The 26358-nt window shown below is 39.0% G+C and overlaps 1 protein-coding gene across 1 annotated transcript in view; it reads left to right on the top strand.

The window, feature by feature from the left end:
- The window catches only part of IL1RAPL1 (interleukin 1 receptor accessory protein like 1), a 2301818-nt gene that overhangs the window by 1789077 nt on the left and 486383 nt on the right, over positions 1-26358 (top strand). The window contains exon 6 of the mRNA XM_073616428.1: positions 19483-19557. Within this exon, the coding sequence (XP_073472529.1) occupies positions 19483-19557 (75 nt within the window). The remainder of the gene's footprint in view (positions 1-19482; positions 19558-26358) is intronic.

Genomic DNA, 26358 nt, shown 5'->3' with positions numbered 1-26358 from the left:
ATTTGTTTTGTGGGATCCCTCACTTCTTCAGGACTGATTGACCCTGGATAATTCCACGAGTGCAGCAAAAACCAAAAATATACAAAAACAGAATTTAGGAACTACCAACATAGTATTATGTACTACATAGTATATGTATTTTAATCATTGCAATAATATTTTTTTCTAGATTTTTTTAACTGAGTAGTTTACCATTTTGAGGCACATTCTAAATTCCAATTATTACATGGTTCTTTTGGGTTTCAGGACTTGGAACAGAAATTTTGAGAAAACAAAACATTTTCCACAAAGTCTTATACCCTGGGGTCCCTTACTACGGGGTTAGTTTGCTAAAGGCAAGTAGGCTGAACACTTTGCAAGGGAAGTTTATGTAGCTTAGTGAATGAGATGCAAACTTCATGCTGCAAATAATACCTAATCACATGCAAGGAAATAAAAAAAAAGATAAAAACAGTATTTTTGCTTGTATATTATTTGATGATGGAAGTCAGCAGAGTGTCTCCTAATTCACTAACATAAGAGAAAAATTAATTGCAAAGTGTACAGCATATTTGGTTTTAGTAAGTCAACCCCCATGTGTGCAGTACATGAGAAGCCTCCTATGAGTTTAAATGTAATTTAGATACCATTTTTGATCCATACAAGCACAGCTATCTATAAAAACTAGGCACCTGATAAAAATTATGTAAATTATGTCTTAGAGGTTATATTTATTGTTGTATTGTTTACCACATATTAGCTATTATGTAAAATAGTGTCTTGAAGGTTATATTTACTGTTGCATTGTTTACCACCTTATATTAATAATTTATCAGTTATGATGGAAAAGGCATACATAAGCATGAATTGGCAAATATTCACTACTCCAGTTTTTGGTAATTTGACATTATGTTTCTATAATGTTTTAGTTTGTAAAATAGTCTAAACTATCATATATCTATAATATTCTGATAGTAAAGGACTAGAACACATTAAGCACAACTTAATCTACTAATAACACAGTTAGTTATACCTTTTAGAGTTTGGCTTATTAAAGCTTCCCATATCAAAAACTCATATATCTGATATGCATATAATATTTTCTTTTCAATCTTTTTTTTATTATTGTTGAACCAATCACAGAGTATGCACAAATACAATAACACAAAGCATAAATAAAGAATAGATTATCCAGAAGGTGTCACTATAAAATAATGGTAGATAAACAACATATAAGGTATAGTAAAGGCGCAAAGCCTCCAAAATACAACAGATTAGACATCAGTAGAACCAGTAGTAAAACGGTTACAAGCAATCTAATGCCCTGTACACACGATCGGATTTTCCAACAACAAATGTTGGATGTGAGCTTGTTGGCTATAAGCCTGACCGTCTGTATGCTCCATCAAACATTTGTTAGTGGACTTTCTGCCAAAAAATGTTGGCTAGCAGGTTCTCAAATTTTCCGCCAATTAAACTTTGTTGTCGGAATTTCCGATCGTGTGTACACAAGTCCGACGCACAAAAGTTCAAGCATGCTCAGAAGGAGCCGCACTGGCTATTGAACTTCCTTTTTCTCGGCTCATTATACGTCTTGTACATCACCACGGTCCCACGTTCGTATTTGTTGGCTAACATTTGTGTGACCGTGTGTATGCAAGACAAATTGGAGCCAACAACCTTCGAACAAAATTCCACGGTTTTGTTGTCGGAAAGTCCGATCGTGTGTAAGGGGCATGAGAATTAAGGACATGAGATATTCACGAACAAATCTCAAAACATTGTATTCCAGTGGTTGAGGATATGAAATAGAAAAGAGAAGTAGAAAGGAAAGTAGAAAGAGATGAAGAGAGAGGCTAACAGCTCCAAGTGGACCTAAGACTCTAACCATATTAATAGAAAAAGATAAGGTATCAGGGTTCAAGGAGAGACTCATAATAACCAGGTGGGAGAAAATTATCCACCCAGGGTTGCCAGATTTTAAGATGCTTAGGGATTGTATCCTGTATGGTTGCTTCAATTTTACTGTGTATCATTGCTTGGGTAACCCTGTTTTTAGTCCCGAGGGTACAAAGTGTGGGGGCTTCCAAGACCGCGCTATGGTTTACTTGGCTGCTGTCATAACTTGCAGTAGAAGGTGGAACTGAGCTCTAGTGCAATCCAGGGTGTTATGATTCAGCAAAGCAAGAGTTGGATCAGGATCCAGAGAAACATTGACCAAGGTGGAGGTCATCCTAAAAACTGCAGTCCAGAATTGCTGCACAATGGGACAAGTCCACCATATATGGACGTACGTGCCCTCTTGCCCACAAATGTGGAAACACACAGGAGGGTAGCCAGGCAAAAACATAGACATCCTTACCGCGAGCAAATACCAACACATACTTTATAATTTGTTTCAAGTGCTAAAATGTTATGAGAGAAATATTTAGTTGTCACCCAGATATCATACCAGTCCTTCGTCTCCAAATCTACTTTGAGGTCCTTAGTCTTTTGTACAGTGTAAAAGGGCAAACTAGCTGATGGGGATGTAAGATACATTAAGTGTATAGTCAGGATATAATGCCCGGGGCATGCGGATTAGAATTGCAAATACATTCAAAGAGGGATAAGCTGGTAAGAGAAGAATGTACATATGTGTGTGTATCATAAAAAAGTGAGCGATCTGGAGATAGTAAAAGTATTTCCTAGATGGGATTTGGGGTTGTTTTTGCAAGGATGCAAATATCTTCATGCCTGTATCCATCATAAGATCACTTACACATGTTAAAACTAGGGCTTACCATAATCTGAATGAAGCAGGGTGAGAATAGGCTGGATAAAAGGCTGGTTGATTAAAAAAAGAGGGTAAGGGAGTATAAGGAGACATTAAATTGAAGGAGCATGCTATTTATCCCACACAGAAAGGGAATGTTGTGTTATCGGGTTAACTATAAGCCTATGAGCATAACGAGTCAGCCAAAGCAAATTTGTAACTGACAGAGGGTGTAAATCTACCACCTCTGCATAGAATGCATTAAAGATAAAAGACCTTCTGCCTTCAGAACCACTTTGGCTTTTTTGATGGGTTTAGGCTTATTCTTCCCTCGGTGGCCTATGAGAACCATCCCGCTGATGCGGCCAGTGATCTGGAGGTGGATAATGAAGCAGTCGTGCAGGTATAGTGGCTCAGACCCAGATTATACCTCGGCAATGCTGTGGGAAGTGCAGAGCTCTAAGGAGTTTGTCCACCACACTAACACCTTTCTTTTAAATATTTTCAGTTGAAAACCTGCTAAGGCCTTCAAATATTTATCTAGGAATATTTAAATAAAATCATCCTAACAACTTGACAAAATTTTATGTTTGTCTTGCTACGTCTGGAGTTCAGTATCTAGTTACACTTTCTGTAAATTGTCTAAATAATTTGTTCTATTACATATTACTTATCCATAAAGCTTTGACGTTGCAAGTGTTAACTCTTTGATCACCTATGGGAACAGCCGGCAACACCTTCAAATTGTTTCCCGGGCAGGGAAGAAACACCGGTGAGTGGCGGGAGGGAGGGGACGTCCCCTCTCACCACTTTGAAACCGTACTACTTAGGCTGAACCACTTGGACCGGTTTCATGAGAAAGCCAGTTGTCTGCAGAAAAAAAACAATATCAGGGTTATGGCCATAATCCTGGTAAACCACTTGAAAAACAACAATGTTCAGTATATATATGTATTGCGGTTGGTAAGTGATTAATGTCACGAAAAAGTAATAATTTAAAACTCTAAATGTCGCTTTATAAATGAAATTTTAGTTAAGTGTGCATTCTGTTAAAGAAAGAGGTTTGGGACTGTGTATGAAGCATTCAGCTGGCGGGGTGACCATGATGCAAATTGTGTCTGATCCGTTATATAACTGTAATTACTAAATTTCAATACAATGCACATAAAGAGTATAATAGAATAATAATGTATTCCATATATGATGTGTACAACCAAAACATGATAATAAGATAGCATAATAATCCATAATAATAATAACGTCAGACACATAACCCATCTATCACACAATACATATATAAAAGTGCATGACTGTTACAACATATTGCAATAAAACAGAATAAAATTGGATGGAATGATCCTGACTGTAAACATGATAGTGGCATCAACATAGCTTGACGCGTTTCATGGATGACCTCTTTAATGAATTGTCAAACAGGAAAGGAGGCATTGTACCTACGGGTCCTATGCCTCATATAAAGTCCCATACCTTCCCTTTCCCCCAGTGTGCATTCTGTTACCTTGGTAAAAAAAAAAGACATCTTTATTTCATTATTGTATTCTGATTGCTTTAAACATACACAGGAGCAGACACAATGTTTATAAATTAAAATGACTGGTGGGATGAAGGGGGGTGTATGGCAACTGTCCACAGTTTCCATACACTTCCAAACATTTCATAGGCATCTTGAACATGTCGGTGAGGTAATGTGTAGGGTAGAGTGCCGAGACCTCAGTTGCACACAGTGGAGGGTGAGGAGAGAGCATACAGCAGCAGCCGTAAGTATGCAGAAGCTCTATCCTGAGCAGCATTACCAGTGAATGGTGAGTAGGGATGAGCCGAACACCCCCCTGGTTTGGTTCGCAGCGGAAAATGCGAACAGGCAAAAAATGTGTGCGAATACGCAAATACCGTTAAAGTCTATTCGACACGAATGTGAAAAATCAAAAGTACTAATTTTAAAGGCTTATATGCAAGTTATTGCCAAAAAAAAGTGTTTGGGGACCTGGGTCCTGCCCCAGGGGACATGTATCAATGCAAAAAAAGTTTTAAAAATGACCTTTTTTTCAGGAGCAGTGATTTTTATAATGCTTAAAGTGAAACAATAAAAATGAAATATTCCTTTAAATATCATGCCCTGGGGTTCTCCTTAGTCTGCCTGTAAAGTAGCACATCTTTCCCATGTTCAAAACAATACCACAGCAAAATGACATTTCTAAAGGGAAAAATGTCATTAAAACTGTTCGTATAATGTATTGTCGGATCCCAGCAATATACATAGAAATCATTAAAAAAATGGTGTGGATCCCCCCCAGTCTATTTCCAGGCCCTTTGGGTCTGGTATGAATATTAAGGGGAACCCTGTGCCAAAATAAAAAAAATGGCATGGGGGTACCCCCCAAAATCCATACCAGGCCCTTCAGGTCTGGTATGGATATTAAGGGGAACCCCACTCCAAAAAAATGGTGTGGGGGTCCCCCCAAAATCCATACCAGGCTCTTAAGGTCTGGTATGGATTTTAAGGGGAACCCCGCACCAAACTTTTAAAAAATGATGTGGAGGTCCCCCCAAAATCCATACCAGACCCTTATACATGCGTGCAACCTGGCAGGCCGCAGGAAAAAGGGGGGGACAAGAGAGTGCCCCACGAACCATACCAGGCCACATGCCCTCAACATGAGGAGGGTGCTTTGGGGTCCCCAAAACACTTTGTCCCCATGTTGATGCAGATAAGGGCCTCTTCCACACAACCCTTGCCCGGTGGTTGTGGGGGTCTGTGGGTGGGGGGGCTTATCAGAATCTGAAAGTCCCCTTCAACAAGGGGGCCCCCAGATCCCACCCCCCTTTATGAATAGGTATCGGGTACATTGTACCCCTACACATTCAAAAAAGTGTCATAAAAGTAAAAATGACAGGAGACAGTTTTTGATAATTCCTTTATTTAGAAAAAAAGTGTCCCATGATGTAAACTCATCTTCAATCATAGCACTGATGACCCCAAAAAAATGAAAAACTCTGCCTCCATGGGAGGCGTTCCACAGACTGCAGCCTTTTCATGATGACAGCTGTTATATAGCTGAGGGCGGGGCCCCTTGGTGATGTAACCGGGGGACCCCGCCCCTTCTGACCTCATGTGACGTCATGTTACATCAGAGGGGGGCGGGGTCACCTGGGTGGCCCTGTCCTCAGCTATATAACAGCTTTCATCATGAAAAGAACACTCCCCATGTTGAGGGCATGTAGCCTGGTATGGTTCAGGAGGGGGAGCACTCTCTTACACCCCCTTTTCCTGTGGCTTGCCAGCTTGCATGTTTGGGTAAGGGTCTGGTATGGATTTTGGGGGGACCCCATGCTATTTTTTCTATTTTGGTGTGGGGTTTCCCTTAATATCCATATCAGACCTGAAGGGCCTGGTAATGGACTGGGGGAACTCACGTGTGTTTACACTGGGACCCGGCAATACATTACAGCCACGAGCAGTTTTTAATTAAATTTTTTCCTTTAGAAATGTCATTTTGCTGCTCTCATTCATTACACTATGTACGACCGCTATGTAAGCAGCCTTACATAGTGTGGGCCGTGGACTTAGCCCCCGAGTCGTGATTGGCCAAAGGCACCGTGCCTTTGACCAATCATGGCTCTCACAGCAGAGCGTGCTGTGATTGGCCAAAGCATGCAGGTCAGGTGCATACTTTGGCCAAACAGCAGCCATCAATGCACTGCGATCTTGCAGTGCATTGACGGTCTCGCAGTGTTCAAATTTTACGCGAATGCCCCATAATGTTCCAAAATCAGCAAACGGGCTCATCCCTGAGAGCTGCCCTTGCTCTCGCATGATATGCAAATTTGTGTGAATTTAATGCGAGTGTAGTTTTTTATTAAACATTTGGGGATTTATGCATAAAGGGAGAGCCCTCTAGATATTTTATTTTTATTTTGAGCCCTTGTCTAGGATGTTCCCTGGCTGGTCACATGGGGAATAAAACTGAATCTTCCAAGAGAGCTTGTCCTGGCTTTAAGAGGCATTCCACATGTCAGACCATTTATAATTTGAAGGTCCAACTTAGAAGTGCATGTATACATACATGAGTGGAGGTGGTGTGACCTTATGGGTACATTTTAGGGTGACACACCAGAACTGAAGAAGTTTAATATTTTTTAAGTGGTCATTTGGACACAATTGTTATATCACTGGTTCTTTTGTAGCATGTGTTTTTTCATAACATCTGTTCTTGTTTACATATTCAGATATTTAGGATCATTTATTTAGTATAGCGTGGTGCATCTGTGTATGTATAATTTCCAGACACAGCCTCGGATTTTGAAGATTCATCCCTTAAAGTTATCAAAACACAAAGATTTTGATAACAGTCAATAAATCAAAGTGCATAAATGTGATAAAATACATATAATCCAATTCTTCAAGTAAAGTGCATATGCATAAAGAGCAAAATCAAATAAATAAAGTGACTAAACATCCATTAAATTCATAAAAAGTGACATCGGATAAATAACAGTGAAATTCATGAAATATGACGTCAAATAAATAAATAGACAATTCAAATGAAGGTGAATCAATTCAAAAATAGTCTAAAAGTGCATCAAGATGAAAAAAAATCACAAATTTAGAAAAAATTGAGAAAAGTCGCATACAATAACAAAAATCGCATAAAGTGCAAAAAAGTGTAGAAACGCTATAAAAATAGCCACAAGTCAATCCAATTAATGTAATACAGTTCCAACGTGAACAAAATTAGTCTTCATAAAACAGTTTGTACAAAAAATACATGAAAAAAGTGCAAGTGCAAATGATGATAGGTGACAGATTCCTCTTAATAACTGTACTCCATGGTGCACCACACGTTTCCCCCAGCCTCTCACCTCTAGCAAAGACCCCTAGGGTCAAGTCGAGCCTGCAATCAGGAAGTGAATGAAACACCATCAATCATTCAGTCTCCTCCAATCGTCACAGGTCTGGCAAATCTCCAATGGAAGGCCTCAAGTTCAGCAAGTTGTGTGGAGGCATGCAATAGAAAGGAGTATCCCCATTGTGTGGTATTCAAAACAGGTTTATTCAAAACGACATAGTAACTTACATGTACAGCATAAAATGAACAGCACAGATCCCAGTACTTCCGGTCTTGGCCGCGGACGGAAGTGATGACACCTGACTCTTCCCTGACGCGTATCGTCACTGCCCATGTGACTTTATCAAAGTCAAAGTCACGTGGGCAGTGACAATTTGTGTAAACTTTATAATGTGTGACATATAATTGCTAAAGGAAAACACCAACAAGGAGGGAAAAATGTTATACAGAGAAATGATAATTGTAGTACTTATCAGTGATATTAGGATGACATGTGCTGGCAAGGGTCACAGGAGACCCCCCCAAGTCTCTAGGCACCCCCAGAAGAGAAGATATTAAGGCCATCAACTATAGCATAGTTACCACACAGATAGTCTGCAGGGGCATAACTAGAAATAGCAGGGCCCCGTAGCAAAATGTTGTATGGGGCCCCCCTGCAAACAGCCCCCCCCAGCTGCCCTAGTGTCAATGCAGCATGACCTGTGCCACATACAGTGTGACCTGTGCCCAATACAGCCTGGTCTGCCTGTGCCCCATATAGCCCCACCTATGCAGAGGAAGAGGCAAGCCACCCGGATCAGCAGAGAGCGGGATTGCCCACTGTAATAGCTTTCATTTGAGTTTCCTGTCTTCCCGGGGCTCATCGTCACATAGCCCCACCTCTTGGCCCGACGCCTTTGATGACGTCACATGTCCCGCATTGGATCGGCGTTCTGTCTATCAAAGGCACCGGGCCAAAAGGTGGAGCTATGTGACGTGAGCCCCGGGAACACTGGAAGTTCTAATGAAAGCTCTTACATCGGACAATTCAGCTCTCTGCTGATACGGACAGCTCGCCTCTTCCTTTCCTCTCTCTTCCCCTGGCTGGGAGACTGTGGTGGCGGTGCTCCTATCCTCACTGGGCCCCACTCGGCTGTGGTCCCCATAGCGCCCGCATGGGTCGCTATGGTGGTAGTTACGCCCCTGATTGTCTGTAAATCAAAATTACAAATTAAAAGATGGTGAGGTAAGGTCTTTTTTATGTAAATGTGACAAAGTGGTTCAATGCAGTGTACTCCAAAACGGAAGTGTAGGCAATGATGTTCAGTCACTCCCCCAAAGGGAAGGGGAGTTATTCCCATGTCTTCACAGTATGGGACAATATCAGACTCTATGGAAATTACACAAACAGTCAGTAGACCCATCAAAATATATTTTTAAAAAAGTCCATAGTTCCCCACACAATATAGAACAGATTAAATACCCCAGGAAAACATAAGTTGCAAAGGCTTGGTCTCCATCCACCAGCCACTCTAGCCGGTATAACATGGTGCTGATAGCCAAAACTCTGCCCAACATGCCATCTCTGGAAACACTCTCAGAGCATGGTATGAGGTCAGTACCAGGACAGGACTGTCCAGCGTCCAGGGAAAGGATCCAGAATTGTGCCCCCCCTCCGCCACTGTTAATGCATGCCATAGAATGGGTGTACCAATCTATGTCTATTCTTTGCCCCCTTGCTTCTTTGGGCCCAGGGCAGCTGTCCCTCCAGCCCAGCCCTTGTCCCAGCACTGTATGAGGTAGATGTACAAGTTACCCTTCCTTTGATGTTTTGGTGGGGCTTGCATAGTAAAATCGCCTTGAGCTGTGTACCATTGGTAGCATAGCTAACAGTAGGGACATCCGTACTAGATTTTTGCTTTAAAGGAAGTAACCAGGTTGATGATGTGTACCATCCAATGAGCAAGTCAAACTTTAAAGATATGTTCATATTGAACTAAAATCTATTAACTAGTTTGTGTCTATAATAATATTAGCTGCATTTGCATAGCATAATGTATGAAAACAAGTAGTTAATACAGTATTTTGAATATAAAATTATACATAAAGCAACATAGACAGTGATAGTAAAAACAAAAAACACACTGACCAATGTCTAACTGACAGAAGGCATGAAAAGGACTATATAATAGATGTCTAAAGCATGAAAGAAAAAGACTACAATTCAGACCATTTTATAGTACTTTTCAGGTATAGACAAAAAAAAAAATCACAAAATATCACAAAAATTTTGCTTTACTATTTTCTGGTAAAGTTAACAGACTGCTGAGTCATCTAGCTGCTAATTGGACTAAGATGACAGTACTAGTTCGATATCTTATAAGCAGGCTAGAGGTGGAGAGGTGACATGGGAATCTGTAAAACAGAATCAACCCTGAATATGCAGTGTGGTAGAGGTACAATATTTGAATCATAAGACTTGTTAAAGATATTGACAAAACATTTGGCAGCTAAAACTGTTTAGTACTTCAATAATAAACACAAAATGTGTGCAAGCACAAGCTGTAATCACATTTCTATGTGTTTAGGATGCCCTGTGTGTTATTTTTACACAATTAACCTATATTTCTAAAATAAAAAAGAAAAGTATTAGGTTTATTATTCATCCTCCAACTATGTTTGTTATTTCTGTATCACTCTATTTCTGTAACACTCTATTCCATGGTTAAGTTATTTTTGTAGCTATTATATTCTATTATTGGCAATGTCATATTCTCGACTCAGCAACTTTATGCACACTGATCAGGACAGGGATTAACTAATCTTATTTCACTAATTGATTTCTATAGCACATATAAACAATTTATAAATAAAACTGAAAACTCCTTACAGTCATTTTTCCTAATAATTTCTATTTTAGATTTAAAACTTTTAAAAATAAAACTAACAACTATTTTCAGTCGGGTTACTATACCCATTTAACGGGAAAATAATTCTATTGATAAGACACATTTTAAATGTATCTCACATTATCACACACCCCCTTTTATACAGTATGTACTATTATTTACTATTTTGATTTACAAAATACATAGAACAATTATGGTACTAGTGTAATGAAGCAATTAACAAACAGATCAAAACAAGATTGGTAATGTACATAAAAAGGCCCTGTCATAAATAAACAAGTTTTTAAACACTTGGCCTCCGGAAGATCTACCCCCTTTCATGACCAGGTCATTTTCTGCGATACGGCACTACATTAATTTAACTGACAATTGTGCGGTCGTGCGACACTATACCTAAATATCATTTATGTAATTTTTTTTTCCCACAAACAGAGCTTTCTTTTGGTGGTTTTTGATCACCACTGCATTTTTTTTCTGCTATAAACACATCCAATAAAAAAATAAATAAATGAAATGTCTTCATAAATATAGGCCAATATGTATTCTGCTACATGTTTTTGGTATAAGTGTATATCGATAGGTTTACATAAACGCTATAGCGTCTACAAACTATGGGATATATTTATGGATTTTTTTGTTACGCTAGTAATGGCGGTAATCAGCAACTTTTAGCGGGACTGTGATATTGCGGCAGACAATCGGACACTAGCTGACACTCAATAAAGAGAAATAAAGAGATATTTTCTTGTTGAGTGAGGGTTTTCCTACAGGTGGATTTATAAGATCTATTCAAGCTTAAGACATTTTTAGATAGTGGAGCTGATTTACTAAAGTCAAATTTTACAAGGGAAGTGGCACTTTGCAAGAACATTTTTACAGTGGCTTAGTCACTTATCATTGACACCCCACACAACCACCTCCTCACCCACCTCCACAAGCAGGGGTAGGACATGTACATTTATTGTTATCCCTCTTCCTAGTTGTTCATCCCCTTTGGACAGTCACCAAAGACATTTTACTAGCATCCACCATCAGACCTAATATGGTCTTTAACCCCTTCCTGCCGCTGCCTCCCAGACCTTAAGGAGCTTCTAAATGCCAGAAGGCAAAGGCAGGCATTCTAATCATGTGACCTTAAAAATCACCAACATTTTTTTTTATAAAGCTGGATACTAAATCTGCAGCTGTGTCCTTAATTTGTGTACAGTTCTAGCAGGGCTGTGACTGTGGGTGTATAGGATGGGAAACTTATCCAAGGGCCTATAAGGAGCTCAGTATAGGTTGGTGTGTGCATGGAGTCTGTTCGCAGGCTACAGGCTGAGTTTATGGGGCTGGCAAGGCACTGGGATACTGGTTTTTGTAGGCTTTTGGGATAAAAAAAAGTCTGTAAGTTTTGCAGGTGTGACTTTGCTTGTGTTATCTTGTATATGATAGGGGGGGGTGGTTTGCACGCGCCACTAATGGATGCTTGTTAGAGAAGCCCCGGAGCATTGAGGGGGATCTAAGCATCCAGGACCCGCTTCCAGCCACATAACCTCCAGCATTAGCAGGCTAAAAGCTCCTTTACCCACCTGAGGATGACAAGGAAGTGCAAGGAGGAGCAGCAACCTCAAAAACTGACAGAGTTCTTTCTCAAGCCTCCACGAGGTGGAGGAAAAGATGGCACCGGCATCCCTACCCCCACTGCCTCACACAACCACAGTAACTCCGGACACTACACGGACCTCCCTGAAGATAATCCACTGGCTGAGGAAACTCCAGGGCCTGCATCGCCCCACCAGCCCTCTCCTTTATCGAGCCCTCCTTGTGCCAGCCCTGCTAAAGCCAGGATGAAGCTGGACTATGATCAGAGCGGCAACCTGGTGAGTCAGGGGGAGTCCCCTACACTGATGCATAACACACTGTGCGCTCCCATTGCCTCCTTCCCCACAAGCAACCAGCCTGTTATGGACACCTTACTCAAAGACATGTTAGTGTCGCTGCAACAATCTCTACACACTGACATTACCTCCCTGTCCCAAAAATTTTCTGCTGAAGTGTCATCTCTAGGGGAACAAGTGCATTTAGTGGAAAATGCTGTCAGTGACATCACTACTACAGTTAACAACCTAGTGGATGCAAACGAAGATGGCAAAGAAGAAAGACAATGGCTGCGGTCGAAAATCACAGATTTGGAAGATTGCTCTAGACGAAATAACCTGAAGCTGCACAGCATACCAGAGTCTGTGCAATCTTTAGAGCTAAAACAATATGCTATGGACCTGTTCCATTCACTCCTCCCTGATCTTTTATCAATACTGATCAAATTAGTCATCGACCTCATACATTGCATCCCGAAACCTTCGTTCCTGCCAGACCCGATTCCTAGAGACATACTTAGGAGAGTACACTTCTATACAATCAAAGACCACATTTTGATGAAGTCCAGAACCCTGGGGAAATTTCCAGACCCCTACGAAAATGTACAAGTGTTTTTGGATCTATCCAAGTATACAATGGACCTCAGATGCCAATTGAATACAATCACAAAGGCCCTGCGAAACCACAGCATTGCGTACAAATGGGAACACCCAACTAAGCTGTCTATCAACAGGAACGGAAGATCATTTTTCATAAACTCACTTAAGGCTGGCCTTGCATTACTAAATGAGTGGGGAATTATTCCTGACCCGCCACCCACATCAAACTCCCGGAACACTCCGGGTCCAATTCCACCTCTGTGGCACAAATCTAACCAAAACTTCTAACCCAAATTCTGAAGGGCCTTCACCCCCTTCAAAAATCAGCAACATACCTCCCCCTCCAATCGCACAGCGCCTAACCTATTTGAACTTGATAGCTGTCAAAAATACTATTGACTTCCAACTAGTGGAACAAATCCCAGATTCTAACGGACTCTATCTGATCTTGGTATGCACACTGGACTCAGCCCCATACACATCGGTCTGTCTATATGCCCCGAATTCACAGCAAATTTCATTCCTAAGTAAACTACCGAGGAAAGCCCGGAAAGCCCAAAAGGGCTCTCTAATTCTATGCAGGGACTTCAACATCGATCCAGATTATCACCTTGACACCACAAATAGGAACCTGAGGCACACCTCCCTGATGCACCACTTTATCCTAGAAAATGAATTATTCTTCACTTCCTGATTGACAAGTGACTACTCCAATGAATCTCAGTTTCAACTATAGAACCGATAATGTGGTTGGACCACGCTCCTATCTGTCTAACAATTGACTCAAGTAACTCACCCAAACCCACAAAGTTTTGGAGGGCTAATACATTTCTAATGAAATCTCCTCTCTATGCAGAGAAGATTCAATGTCAGATAGATGAGTATTTCTTGCAATGTTGGTTCAGTGGATAAAGCCGCAACTCTGCGGATGGCACATAAAACGTTCATTAGACGGGTGTTGATGACACTGGGGTCTCAGGCAGAAAAGAGGAGGATGCAGAGAATTGACGAGGTAATCTCACAAATAGAGTCCACTGAATACCTCAACAAACTGACACCATCCCAATCCCTCAAACTGAAACTCCTGGCCCTGAAGCAAGAACTCAGGTTCTTATTACTAGAATCTAGGGATTTGAGTCAAAAGTAAGTTCGACTCGAACATCGGGTGTTCGCCTGTTTGCCGAATAGCGAACAATTTGGGGTGTTCGCGGCTAATTCGAAAGCCGCTGAACACCCTTTAAAAGTCTATGGGAGAAATCAAAAGTGCTAATTTTAAAGGCTTATATGCATGGTATTGTCATAAAAAGTGTTTGGGCACTTGGGTCCTGCCCCAGGGGACATGTATTAATGCAAAAAAAGTTTTAAAAATGGCCAGTTTTTCAGGAGCAGTGATGTTTTTAATGCTTAAAGTGAAACAATAAAAATGTAAATATCGTGCCTGGGGGGGTGTCTATAGTATGCCTGTAAAGTGGTGCATTTTTCCCATGTTTAGAACAGTACCACAGCAAAATTACATTTCTAAAGGAAAAATTGTCATATAAAACTGATCGCGGCTGTAATAAATTATCGGGTCTCGGCAATATGGATAAAACTTATTGAAAAAAAAAGCATGGGGTCCGCCCCAGTCCATTACTAGGCCCTTTGGGTCTGGTATGAATATTAAGGGGAACCTCGAACCAAAATTTTAAAAAAATTTGCATGGGGGTCCCCCTAAAATCCATACCAGGCCCTTTGGGTCCGATATTGAAATTAAGGGCAACCCTGCACCAAATTTAAAAAAAAATGGCATAGGGGTCCCCCAAAAATCGGGTCTGGTATGGATTTTAATGGGAACCCTGCACCAAAATTAAAAGAAATGGCATAGGGGTCCCCCCAAAATCTATACCAGAATCCTATCCGAGCACGCAACCTGGCAGGCCGCAGGAAAAGAGGGGGGATGAGAGAGTGCCCCTCTCCTAAAATTGTACCAGACCACATGCCCTCAACATCGGGATGGTGCTTTGGGGTAGCCCCCAAAGCACCTTGTCCCCATGTTGATGGGGACAAGGGCCTCATCCCCACAACCCTTGCGGTTTTGGATGTCTGTGGGCGGGGGGATTATCGGAATCTGGAAGCCTCTTTAACAAGGGGACCCCCAGATCCCGGCCTCCCCCGTGTGAATTGGTAATGGGGTACAAATGTACCCCTACCATTTCACAAAAATAGTGTCAAAATGTTAAAAATTACAAGACACAACTTGGGGACAAATTCTTTATTAAAAAATAAAAATGTCCCATGATGTCCATTCATCTTCTCCTATTTCGCTGCGATGGACCGAAAAAGAAAAAAAAATCCGCAACCGATCCTCCTCTATGGGAGGCTCCTGCCGTGTGATGCTTCATCGCCTTTGACAGTTCTTATATAACTGAGGGCGGGGCCACCTGGTGATGTGCCTGGGTGACCCTGTCCCCCTCTGATGCCATGGGGAAGCATAGGGAAGTCTCCATGGTGTCAGGGGGGTGGGGCCACCCAGTGATGTGCCTGGGTGACCCCCCCTTCTGACGCCACTGGGAAGCTATAGGGAAGTCTCCTCCTCACTCACCTCTTTTACTATTTCACTTATTGTCCTCTGTATTTTTCTCCTCCTTCTCACATCATTGCGTGAAGTGGGAGGGCTAACGTCATGCAGGAATATTGCTACAGCCTCATTGGATGGAATTTCAGGAAACTGGCATTGCCGCACAGCCATTGGCTGCCTTTCAGCAATGCAGCAGCGCTGAGGCTGAGCCGGGTTGCACACTATGAAGTGAGCTGATGGGCAGTACAGGTGACAGGTCTCTCCCATACTGGACGGCCAGACAAACCCGCCCGAGCCGGACAGACCCACCCAGCCAACCCAGATGGCCACCCAAGCCCCCCTTCACTGGCCATTAGCCGTTCTACTTTATTTCTCTTATAGGCAGTACAGCGGTGCTAAAATTAATGGCTGCATGAGGCGCGTAGCCATTACTTTGACAGGCTGTCTCTAAAGCCGGCCCACTGAGCCATCTGCCCACTGGGAAACTCCCGGTAGTCCCGATGGTCAGTACATGCCTGTCTGGAAGTGTGTTGATTGCTAAAGATTCTTTAGTTGCCATAACTTTTTAGCACAGCAAATATCAAAGGTATGGGCAATGGAAAAGTAAGAACTAACAGTTATCTTTTACAGGAATGTCTTTTTACTATTTAATGTGGTTGCATATTGAAACCTGCAGAGATGGAGAGAATACATCTATGGCATGCATAATATGTGCTTAAAATCAGCTGCATTATATCAGCTATCACCATCATCAAAAGTTCTCATAGTGATCATGGAATAGGATGTAACATATTAATGCAAGGCTTGTAGATGTTCATTGTATATTATCTGCTGACACCTTTTGCAGGGTCCATTTACATAGGCTGATTAAATTTAGCAATTAATTATCAATAGGTCTACGGAAAAAAATACAATGGGATGTGATGCAAGTTTTAAAGACTGAATTAAATGAAGGCTTCTAGAAGTTCCAATTAGTGTTTAAACATAATGTCCACCACACTCTGTGGAAGTGAACTGGGGAGATGAAGGGGAATAGAGATAAAAGCAATGTCTGTTTCAAAGTGATGCAAGAAATGTAATAGAAGCATACCACATGCTCAATACATATTGAAAATGAAATATACATGAGACCTAACTCATAGTTTATAAAATAATAGTTATACAGTATTTCTCTGCATTCTATTTTACTTTTGGTCTCTGTAAAACTTGGGCAGTAAAATCTTATAAAATAATACAAAATAGTTAATTCTTATTAAACTAAATCCTTTTATAAATTGTTGGCAATGTGCAGAAAAAGTGAAAGCTATCTATGCTGTAACCTTTACTGATGGTATATATATATATATATATATATACAGTATATACACTATATTACCAAAAAGTATTGGGACAACTGCCTTTACACGCACATGAACTTAAATGGCATCCCATTCTTAGTCCGTAAGATTCAATATTGAGTTGGCCCACCCTTTGCAGCTATAACAGCTTCAACTCTTCTGGGAAGGCTGTCCACAAGGTTTAGGCGTGTGTCTATGGGAATGTCTGACCATTCTTCCAGAAGCGCATTTGTGAGGTCAGGCACTGATGTTGGACGAAAAGGCCTGGCTAACAGTCTCCGCTCTAATTCATCCCAAAGGTGTTCTATTGGGTTGAGGTAGGAAATCTGTGCAGGCCAGTCAAGTTCCTTCACCTCAAACTCGCTCATCCATACAATATTGCCAAAAGTTTTGGGCCACCCCTCCAAATCATTAGGTGGAGGGGGATTATGATGTGGGGTTGATCTTCAGGGGTTGGGATTGGCCCCTTAGTTCCAGTAAAGGGAACTCTTAAGGCATCAGCATAGCAAAATATTTTGGACAATTTCATGTTCCCAACATTGTGGGAACAGTTTGGGATGGCTCTTTCCTGTCCCAACATGACTGCACACCAGTGCAAAAAGCAAGGTCCATAAAGACATGGATGAGCGAGTTTGGGATGAAGGAACTTGACTGGCCTGCACAGAGTCCCGACTTCAACCCGATAGAACACCTTTTGCATGAATTTAAGTGAGTCAGGTCTTCTCATCCAACATCAGTGCCTGACCTCACAAATGCGTTTCTGGAAGCATAGTCAAACATTCCCATAGACACACTCATAAATCTTATGGACAGCCTTCCCAGAAAAGTTGAAGCTGTTATAGCTGCAAAGCAAGGACCAACTCAATATTGAACCCTACAGATTAAGACTGGGATGCCATTAAAGTTTATTTGCATGTAAAGGCAGGAGTCCCAATATGTTTGGCAATATAGTGTACATATACTACAATATATATATATATATATATATATATATATATATATATATATATATATATATATATATATATAACGGGTTTAGTTCAATTTGAATGCATTATTTAAGCACTTCTTTAGAATTGCCAAACTCATTATACTCATTATATACTCCTGAAGTAAAAAACTAATAACATATTGTTATTTATGGTATTAAGTTTTGAACATGCACTACAGACACAGATTTCGCCGTGGCGATATACAACGCCTATATATATCACAGTATATACAGAGAGAGATCGAAAGAGAGAGAGATACTCCAATACTCAGATTGGTTGGTACTATCATGCTCATTTTAGCATTTCATTTGTGTGCATCTACATTGCCATAAATACGAGTTATATTCAGAACCAAATGGGTATAATAAGAGTATTTTTAGGCTTAACTAACTATTGGGTATACAGCAGATCTTGAAGGATTGCTGTCAACTTCATTAATTTTCATAAAGCATGGTCTTTGGTCCATGCATGTACACTCATGCTAGTTAAGAGTCAGTAAAAAAAATTTCTGTGCTTACTGATACTCGGAGTTCACTGATACCTGCTATTTAATGCTTAAGCTGGGAAGACAGCTATGGTATTTCTTTGATATAACTGTAAAATAAGATCAACTTTAATGTTCTCTCTTGAAATCATGTTCTTTCCTGTGTGCATATTAATGAGCATACAGATAGTATTATTATGCATTATACATTTTGCTCCCTGACTGCAAGTATATTTTAAGTGCATATGTGGAATTCTACCATTCTCATTAGTACAATAAAAAATATAAGAAGATTTGAAGGGAAAAAGTACAGTAAAAGTGTAACAAATGTGAATAAGTATTTATTTTTAAAAAAAATGCGGATTGCACATTTACACATACACACTCACGCACACACAAAACACAATGCTTAGGTTGTTATTTCTCCAGTAAATACAACATCAAACATTTTTCTTCATTGCTGGGAATTGACAACTTTGAACATGCAATAAATCAGATCCACACTTTCAACAATATTTAGGTTTTTTTTTTTTGCATTAAGATCTAAGACCAATAAGTTATGTCTATAATACATTAATGACACTATTATTGATAACAGTACATTTAGTAAGGCATGGATGCTCTTTTTTTATACTAAATTGAACTTTAAGGCAAAATCACCACAGAAACCAATACATCAATTCCATAATAAAAAATGTTTTGCCAAAACATGCCCTAACTTGGCGTACATTTTTTCTAGGATGTGGTACCAGACATTGTAGAGCTTTTAATGTGTAGAGGTTTTTCTATTGGAATTCCTTCCTCCCATTGTTTATGTTGTTCAATAAAAATGTTTTATTTATTTCTAGTATTATTAAGTAAACCTTACTGGAACATGTATCCCCAAACTGAAGATTCCTCCTTACCTCATGCCATGATGACAATTCTAAAATGTAGGGTTTCCTCTCACTTTCTTCCACCAGGGCAAATAAAGCCCTGTGGAGTTGCAGACCACAATAAAACTTAGCAGAGGGTGCTAACATGTTCCACTCTTTTAGAAAAAAAAAAGCTTTGCTTTTAAATTCCGTTCAAATATTTTTTTTGTGCTATTTTAGGCATTTTGGATATGGACCTAAATCTAATGTCAATGAAAAGATGTTTAACATTTATACTTTTTTTTTCAGCTCCACTAACAGATAAACCACCGAAGTTACTCCAGCCTTTGGAAAATAAATTAACAATACAAGAAGCTCAGATAGGTAAGAAAGCATACATTTTTTTTTCTTTCTTTTTTATTAAAAAATAAATTTTAGTGCCACTGCTATGTTAGAAATCATTATTTAGGACATATTTCTGAACATTTCCTGCTCAATGGTTTTTTTTTTTTTAAACATTAAATTAAAGTTAGAGAGACTAATTTTTAAATACATATTTTTTAGCTTTGCAAAATGTTTCATTGTTAATATCTAAAGGAGAATGAAACTTCTTTCCAATTTGAAAAATGGTACAAACTGCAATTGGAAACCTCATCATAAAAGATAAATGGGCAGATTTTCAAAGCAACTTGAACTGATAGAGTACTTGTAAATTCTTTGTTTAAATTAACTTTGCTTTCAGAAACATCTTTGACAAATGGGCATGTCTTTTCTTTCTTATTATTTTTACATTGGAGAAATGCATTTTACTGTTGTAATTAGTAATGGTAAGACCACAGTATTGTCTTCTGTTTCTGAATGTTAGAGTGTAGCAATTAAACGTATTCCCAATAATACCTTATTTAAAAACATATTAAAAATTAATGATAATGTTAACGGACAACGTGAACACACAGTATATGCTTGGAAATAACATTTAAAAATTATGCTGAGTTTTTTTTTTGCTCGTAACTCATGTTCATAACTCTAGTCCTTTGGTGACCAAATTATGTGTTGTTTTTATTGTGGCAGTTACTTTTACTAGTTTATCCTTCAGCAAATCACCCTCATATTGTATTTTCATCCTCAAGATTTTTCATTCTGGGCCATTATTTTTGATGATCAAATTATGTGTGGTTTTTATCAGGGCAGGGTATTTGGTGTCATCAAAATGTTCAACCTTTCACAAAATATATTACAGTTGAATTAGGAAACATTAATTTCCAGAAGGTATTACAAAGAGCTTAGGCCACCCTTATCCATAAAACTAAAGTGAAGGCACTGAAAAACAGATCAGTAGACCCCCCAAGCATATGTGTTTTCTTTTACATAAATTATTTCTTTGAAAATCAGATGGCACAATCCTGCTGGCCTGCTTCATATTTCTAAAGCTGTGGCCTGGAAAGAATGATTACTATTAGTCATATGACACTGGATGTAGATGATTTATTCTTCAAAGTACTTAGTGATAAGGATACAGAGATTTAGTATGCTGTCATTAAACCTCTTTGGATAGAGTAAAGAGCTGTAGAGGTGCTGGTGGCACTGGAAGGTTTCACCTCTAGTATACATTCCAAGCTGTAGTTACTTAGTTGTGACCAGTGTTAATCTTGACATCACATTCTGATTTCGTTTTAGTTAAGAAAAGACTAAAACACCATTTTAGTTTTTGTCGTATTTTAGTCTTTTGACTAAAATGCCATTTTAGTCGTATTTTAGTCATCTAAATTGTTTTAGTTTTAGTCGTATTTTAGTCGACTAAAATCTCCAGTACATTTTAGTCGACTAAAATCTCCAGTACATTTTAGTCGACTAAAATTGAATGGGTTTAGTTCAATTTGAATGCATTATTTAAGCACTTCTTTAGAATTGCCAAACTCATTATACTCATTATATACTCCTGAAGTAAAAAACTAATAACATATTGTTATTTATGGTATTAAGTTTTGAACATGCACTACGGACACAGATTTTGGTGTGGCGATATACAACGCCTATATATATCTATATATATATATATAGATATATATATCTATATACATATATCTATAGATATATCTATATATCTATAGATATATCTATAGATAGCTATAGATATAATCTAGATCTAGATATAGATCTAGATCTATATCTATATATATATCTGCAGTGCTAACTGCTGCGCAATAATGTAAAGTAACAAAAAATAAGAGTTGAAATTAAATAAACCTTCAGCCTTGTCTAACCACTAAATCCTACAATCCCCTAAAGATATGTAAAAGTAAAAAATAAACAAATGCTCACAATTAAACATTTACTGCAAAAAAAGTTGCTGAGATTACTAAGCCAAAGCTCCTGGATTTAAAATGGGCAATCAAAGAAAGTAGCTGAACGGCCGCACTCCGAATACACACCTTTTATTTGTGGCAAAACAATGTTAAAAAATCCAAAACTGTCACATCATGGTTGTAGTTGGTACAGAAGAAAAGGCTGCGTTTAAAAACCAGAGCCTAAGTTAATGATGTAAATTCTAATGATCACTTTCCCTTGAGGCCTCAGAAAACAATTTATCCTGCATAAGCAGGTTTGTAGTATGTGATCTGTCATAAAGAAAATTGCAATGATATACCTGCACTTTTAATTTCACAACTTCTGGCATTCTATCTTGCTTTCAATTTTGCCATTGTCTGTAACACCAAGGTTGAAAGTGTCTGTAATGACGGTGTTTTCATACCGAAGCATCTAAACAGTATTTGTGCAAGTGAAAGTTAGCTGTTAAATGAAAACAGCAGTATATAGAGAATGTGATATCCTCTTGAGGACTGTGCAAAAAAGCAGCGCTGTTTAAAAGCTAAACATGGCAAACATCTTAGTTTTGTGCCAGAGAATATGCCAAATGTTTTATTTCTGTGTCTTTCTGTTCCGAAAAACAGAAGTAACTAGTAAAACTATTTTGTTATTATCATTATAGTCATAATTCTATGGGTTAAAAAAAAATCACACATTACCAGCCCCAAAGCTACCCAGCTCATATGCCATTGTCTCCTTTAAACGTGAAACTATACCCGTGTTGGGTTTGTTTAGCTTTGATTATAAGAAACTTTTAAACTGCTGTTTTGTGCCTGTTTTACAATATATTACAAATATTTAAAAAATAAATGAGATAAAGAAATATATAAGGAAAGAAAGTATACGGCCCCATTCACACCTCAGCGTTATGTAGCTTGAAGCTCCAAAACGTTGGAGGAGAAAAAAAATCTATTATTCTCTATGGAGATGGTTCACATCTCCGCTCCAAGTCACCTGAAGCTAAATGCCTGATGCTCAAAAAGTTCTGGAGCTTTTTTTGTAGCTTAAATTGGGCAGACTTGAGCATTTTTGGTGCATCTTTATACCCATAAAATAAATTTAAACACGCCAATCGCACGTTTTTGTGTGCATTCACGCGTTTTGTCGCGTGCTTTTGCGCAATTTTCTGCTCAAATAAAAAATGTAAAAATAAATTAGTAATAATATATTAATTAATAAATGTAAAACAAATACACAAATAACCAAAAGTCACCGTAAATAAATAAAATAAATTAATAATATGTAATAATACATAAATGCATAACAATTAACTCCTAACCTTAATAAATATTATAAATAAATAAATAAATAATTATTATTATTATTATTATTATTATTATTATTATTATGCTTCTTTTTCATTTTCTTCTTCCTTTTATTATTATGAATAATACTAATAGTGTTTAGTTATTTTTTTTTAAGGGTTAGGGTTAAGTTTAGATGTTAATTACTTATTTATTAATAATTAGTATTCATTTATTGAATGTATTTCTTATTTATTTATGATTATTTTTATTTATTTGTGTATTTATTTTACATGTATTTATTAATTTATTATTATTATTATCCTCATTATTAGTAGTAGTAGTAGTTGTTGTAGTAGAAGTAGTAGTAGTATTAACACCCTAACCCTAACAAAAATAAATAAATAGATTATAAATAAACCTAACCCCTAACCCTAACCCTCTTTTCCTAAAAAAAATTATAATAATAAATAAATAATAATAATAATTAAAAAATAAAAAAAGATAATGGAAAAGCTAAAAAAGCAGCAAATGATGCAACAGATGATAGTTTTCTCTGTTCGCTAATAGAAAAAATGCAAAAGCTAAAAAATGCTGTATAAAAATGCACAAGTCACGCATAAAAAAACATGCCAAAATCATGCATAAAAATGTGCACTAAATCACTGCACTAAAATGCTGCACTCAGGTGTGAATGCAGCCTAAGGGATTATCACTAAACATCAATGCGCCACATTCCAATTTATTTTAAAATACCCAACCATAAACAGTTAGATGACACTTTCCACACATTGCACCTGTGAGAAGTGCTTCCCCCCTCCACATTCTGACATCCAGGATACCATTTTTCTCCTTTATCAGGATCCAAAATTGCAGTGATCTAATAGGGAAGTATTATATGTTTGCATAAAAGAGTAAATAGAGGTTTCAGAATTCCCATGATTGCATGATCACATATCTCCTATGATATCCCACTCCCTCGGAATGATTTTTGTACCTGATCCTCTCATCTTCTCCTCTTTCAGACACCTAGTCTATTACTTTCACATTCCCATACCTTCTAATGAAGTATAATTGTGCAAAATGCATCAAGGTGGTGTTCCTTTTTCCACTGGGACCCTGAAGATTCTAGTTACGCCTCTGGGGAGAGGGTAGTGTTAAACTAACATATTTAGATGGACTTGGCTAACAAATTGAAGATGAACTCCAGCTAACAGTTTAGAAGCAGTAACAGCAACAGTTTTTAGGATAAAGGTTTTATAAATTAATAAAATCTGACCATTGTAAGATCCCATGTCAGTGGTAAATGGTTTATCTCATCCCTCTAACTGCTACATTGTCTGGACAACTTGGTCTGGTAAAGTATTATTAAAAGTAACAGATTTGCTAGCTGGTAACCAGATAAAAATAAAAGGAAAAAGCTTAAAAAAATAAAAAATGTAGCCACTACACCTGTGAATTGCTGAGCTGCAATTTTATAACATTTATTTTTTTGGTCTCATACCGTTTTAAGAAACGATTTCTTACAAGCTACTCAGCAGGAAAAAAAACCCTTGGCTTTTTCAAACAATTCTGGAAAGTCTTTGTCTTTCTTTGTCTTTGTCTAGAAAGTCTTTCTACATTTGATCTAAAAGAGAAATGAAATACATTTTCTGCATGGAGAGTATTGAGTACAGTCAACAGAATTTAGCCCTTCTCTAGCATTTGTCCTGTACAGAGACACAAAACGCTTTCAGAGTGATTCTTTATGTTGATTTGTTAGAACATTGGCTTATCTTGCTAGTAAAAGTAGCTAACAGTCTGTTGTGTGGTGGCAAAAAAAGGGAGGCAGATGTGTGATTCAAAAATGAGATAGGAGACAAAGCATCATCTTTCTCTCAGATTCATCATTGCCTAAGCATTTGTTTTTGTTTTTTTCTCAGCACAAAGAAGTGTGCTGAAAGATGAAATAAAATGCTCTACTATGACACATTTCTGCATGCAGTTACATGTGTTGAGTGTTTTCATTTAAAAAAAAATTGGATGTGCATTTTAGCATTGTTTAAGAGACATTGTCAAAAAAAAGTGTAAATAAACACAGTTTAAGAAAGTAGAGTTATAAAATTTGCCAGTATCCCCCCCACTTTCAACCAATCTTCATTTTCTTTCAGAGCTACAGCAGCTTTGAACTGTGGGGATATTGTGAGCAGGGGAGGAACCACAACATGTACCAGGGGGGTGCAGACATCCAATACACCTGAAAGTGTTGGGTGAAAACAATTACCAGTTGCTATAGCCCTGCAACAAAACAAAGATTGGCTGAAATTATGTATTTATATTGTAGATATATATACCGTATTTATGGGCGTATATAAAACGCACAGGCGTATAACACGTACCCTAACCTTAAGAGGGAAGTTTCAGGAAAAAAACTTTCCACAGCCCCCTGCACAGTACACAGACCCTCTGCACAGTACGCAGCCCCCTGCAGAGTATGCAGCCCCCTGCACAGTACGCAGCCCCCTGCACAGTACACAGACCCCCTACACAGTATGCAGCCCCCTGCAGAGTACCCAGCCCCCTGCAGAGTACCCAGCCCCCTGCAGAGTACGCAGCCCTCTGCACAGTACACATCCCCTGCACAGTACACATCCCCTGCACAGTACACAGCCCCCTGCACAGTACACATCCCCTGCACAGTACACAGACCCCCTGCACAGTACACATCCCCTGCACAGTACACAGACCCCCTGCACAGTACACATCCCCTGCACAGTACACAGACCCCCTGTACAGTATGCAGCCCCCTGTACAGTACGCAGCCACCTGCACAGTACACAGACCCCTGCACAGTACACAGCCCCCCGCAGAGTACACAGACCCCTGCACAGTACACAGATCCCCTGCACAATATGCAGCCCCCTTTCCCTGTACATCACAAAGCCCTCTTTCATTATAAAGGCCCCCCAGTCTCCTGGGACAGCACTTCCAGCATACTCTAATGTTGAGAAACCATCACTGCCAGCCTCTTCTCATACACTGCTTCCCCTGTGTCACTCTCAAATCAAATGTATCGAATGTAAATCAAAGCTTCTAAATACCTCAATTAACGCCGCTCTTTCATGGACCCGGTCATGTGACTGCTCTCCTCTGATGTTGCATTGACGGTCACGTGACCGCTCTCCTCCAATCAAAAGCTACACTCAAGGAGGAGGCAGAGCAGTAGGAGGAGAGCAGCCAGAAAGAGCAGCATTAGCTGAGGTATTTAGGGGCTTTGATTTACATTGAGAGGGACACAGGAGGAGCGGTGTATTAGAAGGGGCTGGCAGTAATGTTTTCTTAACCTTAAAGTATCCTGACAGTGTTCCAGGGCCAGGAGAGGCGGGGCAGCCGGCCTGACACCCCCCCAATGTATGGCACCTGGGGCGGATCGCCTGATTCACCCCCCCGTTAGTAAAAAAGAGCCCCTCTATTTTCAGGGGAAAAAAGTGCATGTTATACACCGATAAATACTGTACTTACCTATATTGTGTTTATTAATCCTCTTTTTAGGACTGTGGGCTGATTTATTAAAGGAAAATAGGCTGTTCACTTG

Source organism: Aquarana catesbeiana, linkage group LG02 (assembly GCF_042186555.1).
Source record: "Aquarana catesbeiana isolate 2022-GZ linkage group LG02, ASM4218655v1, whole genome shotgun sequence".
Lineage (NCBI taxonomy): Eukaryota > Metazoa > Chordata > Amphibia > Anura > Ranidae > Aquarana > Aquarana catesbeiana.
This window is presented reverse-complemented; position numbering and strand designations above follow the sequence as displayed.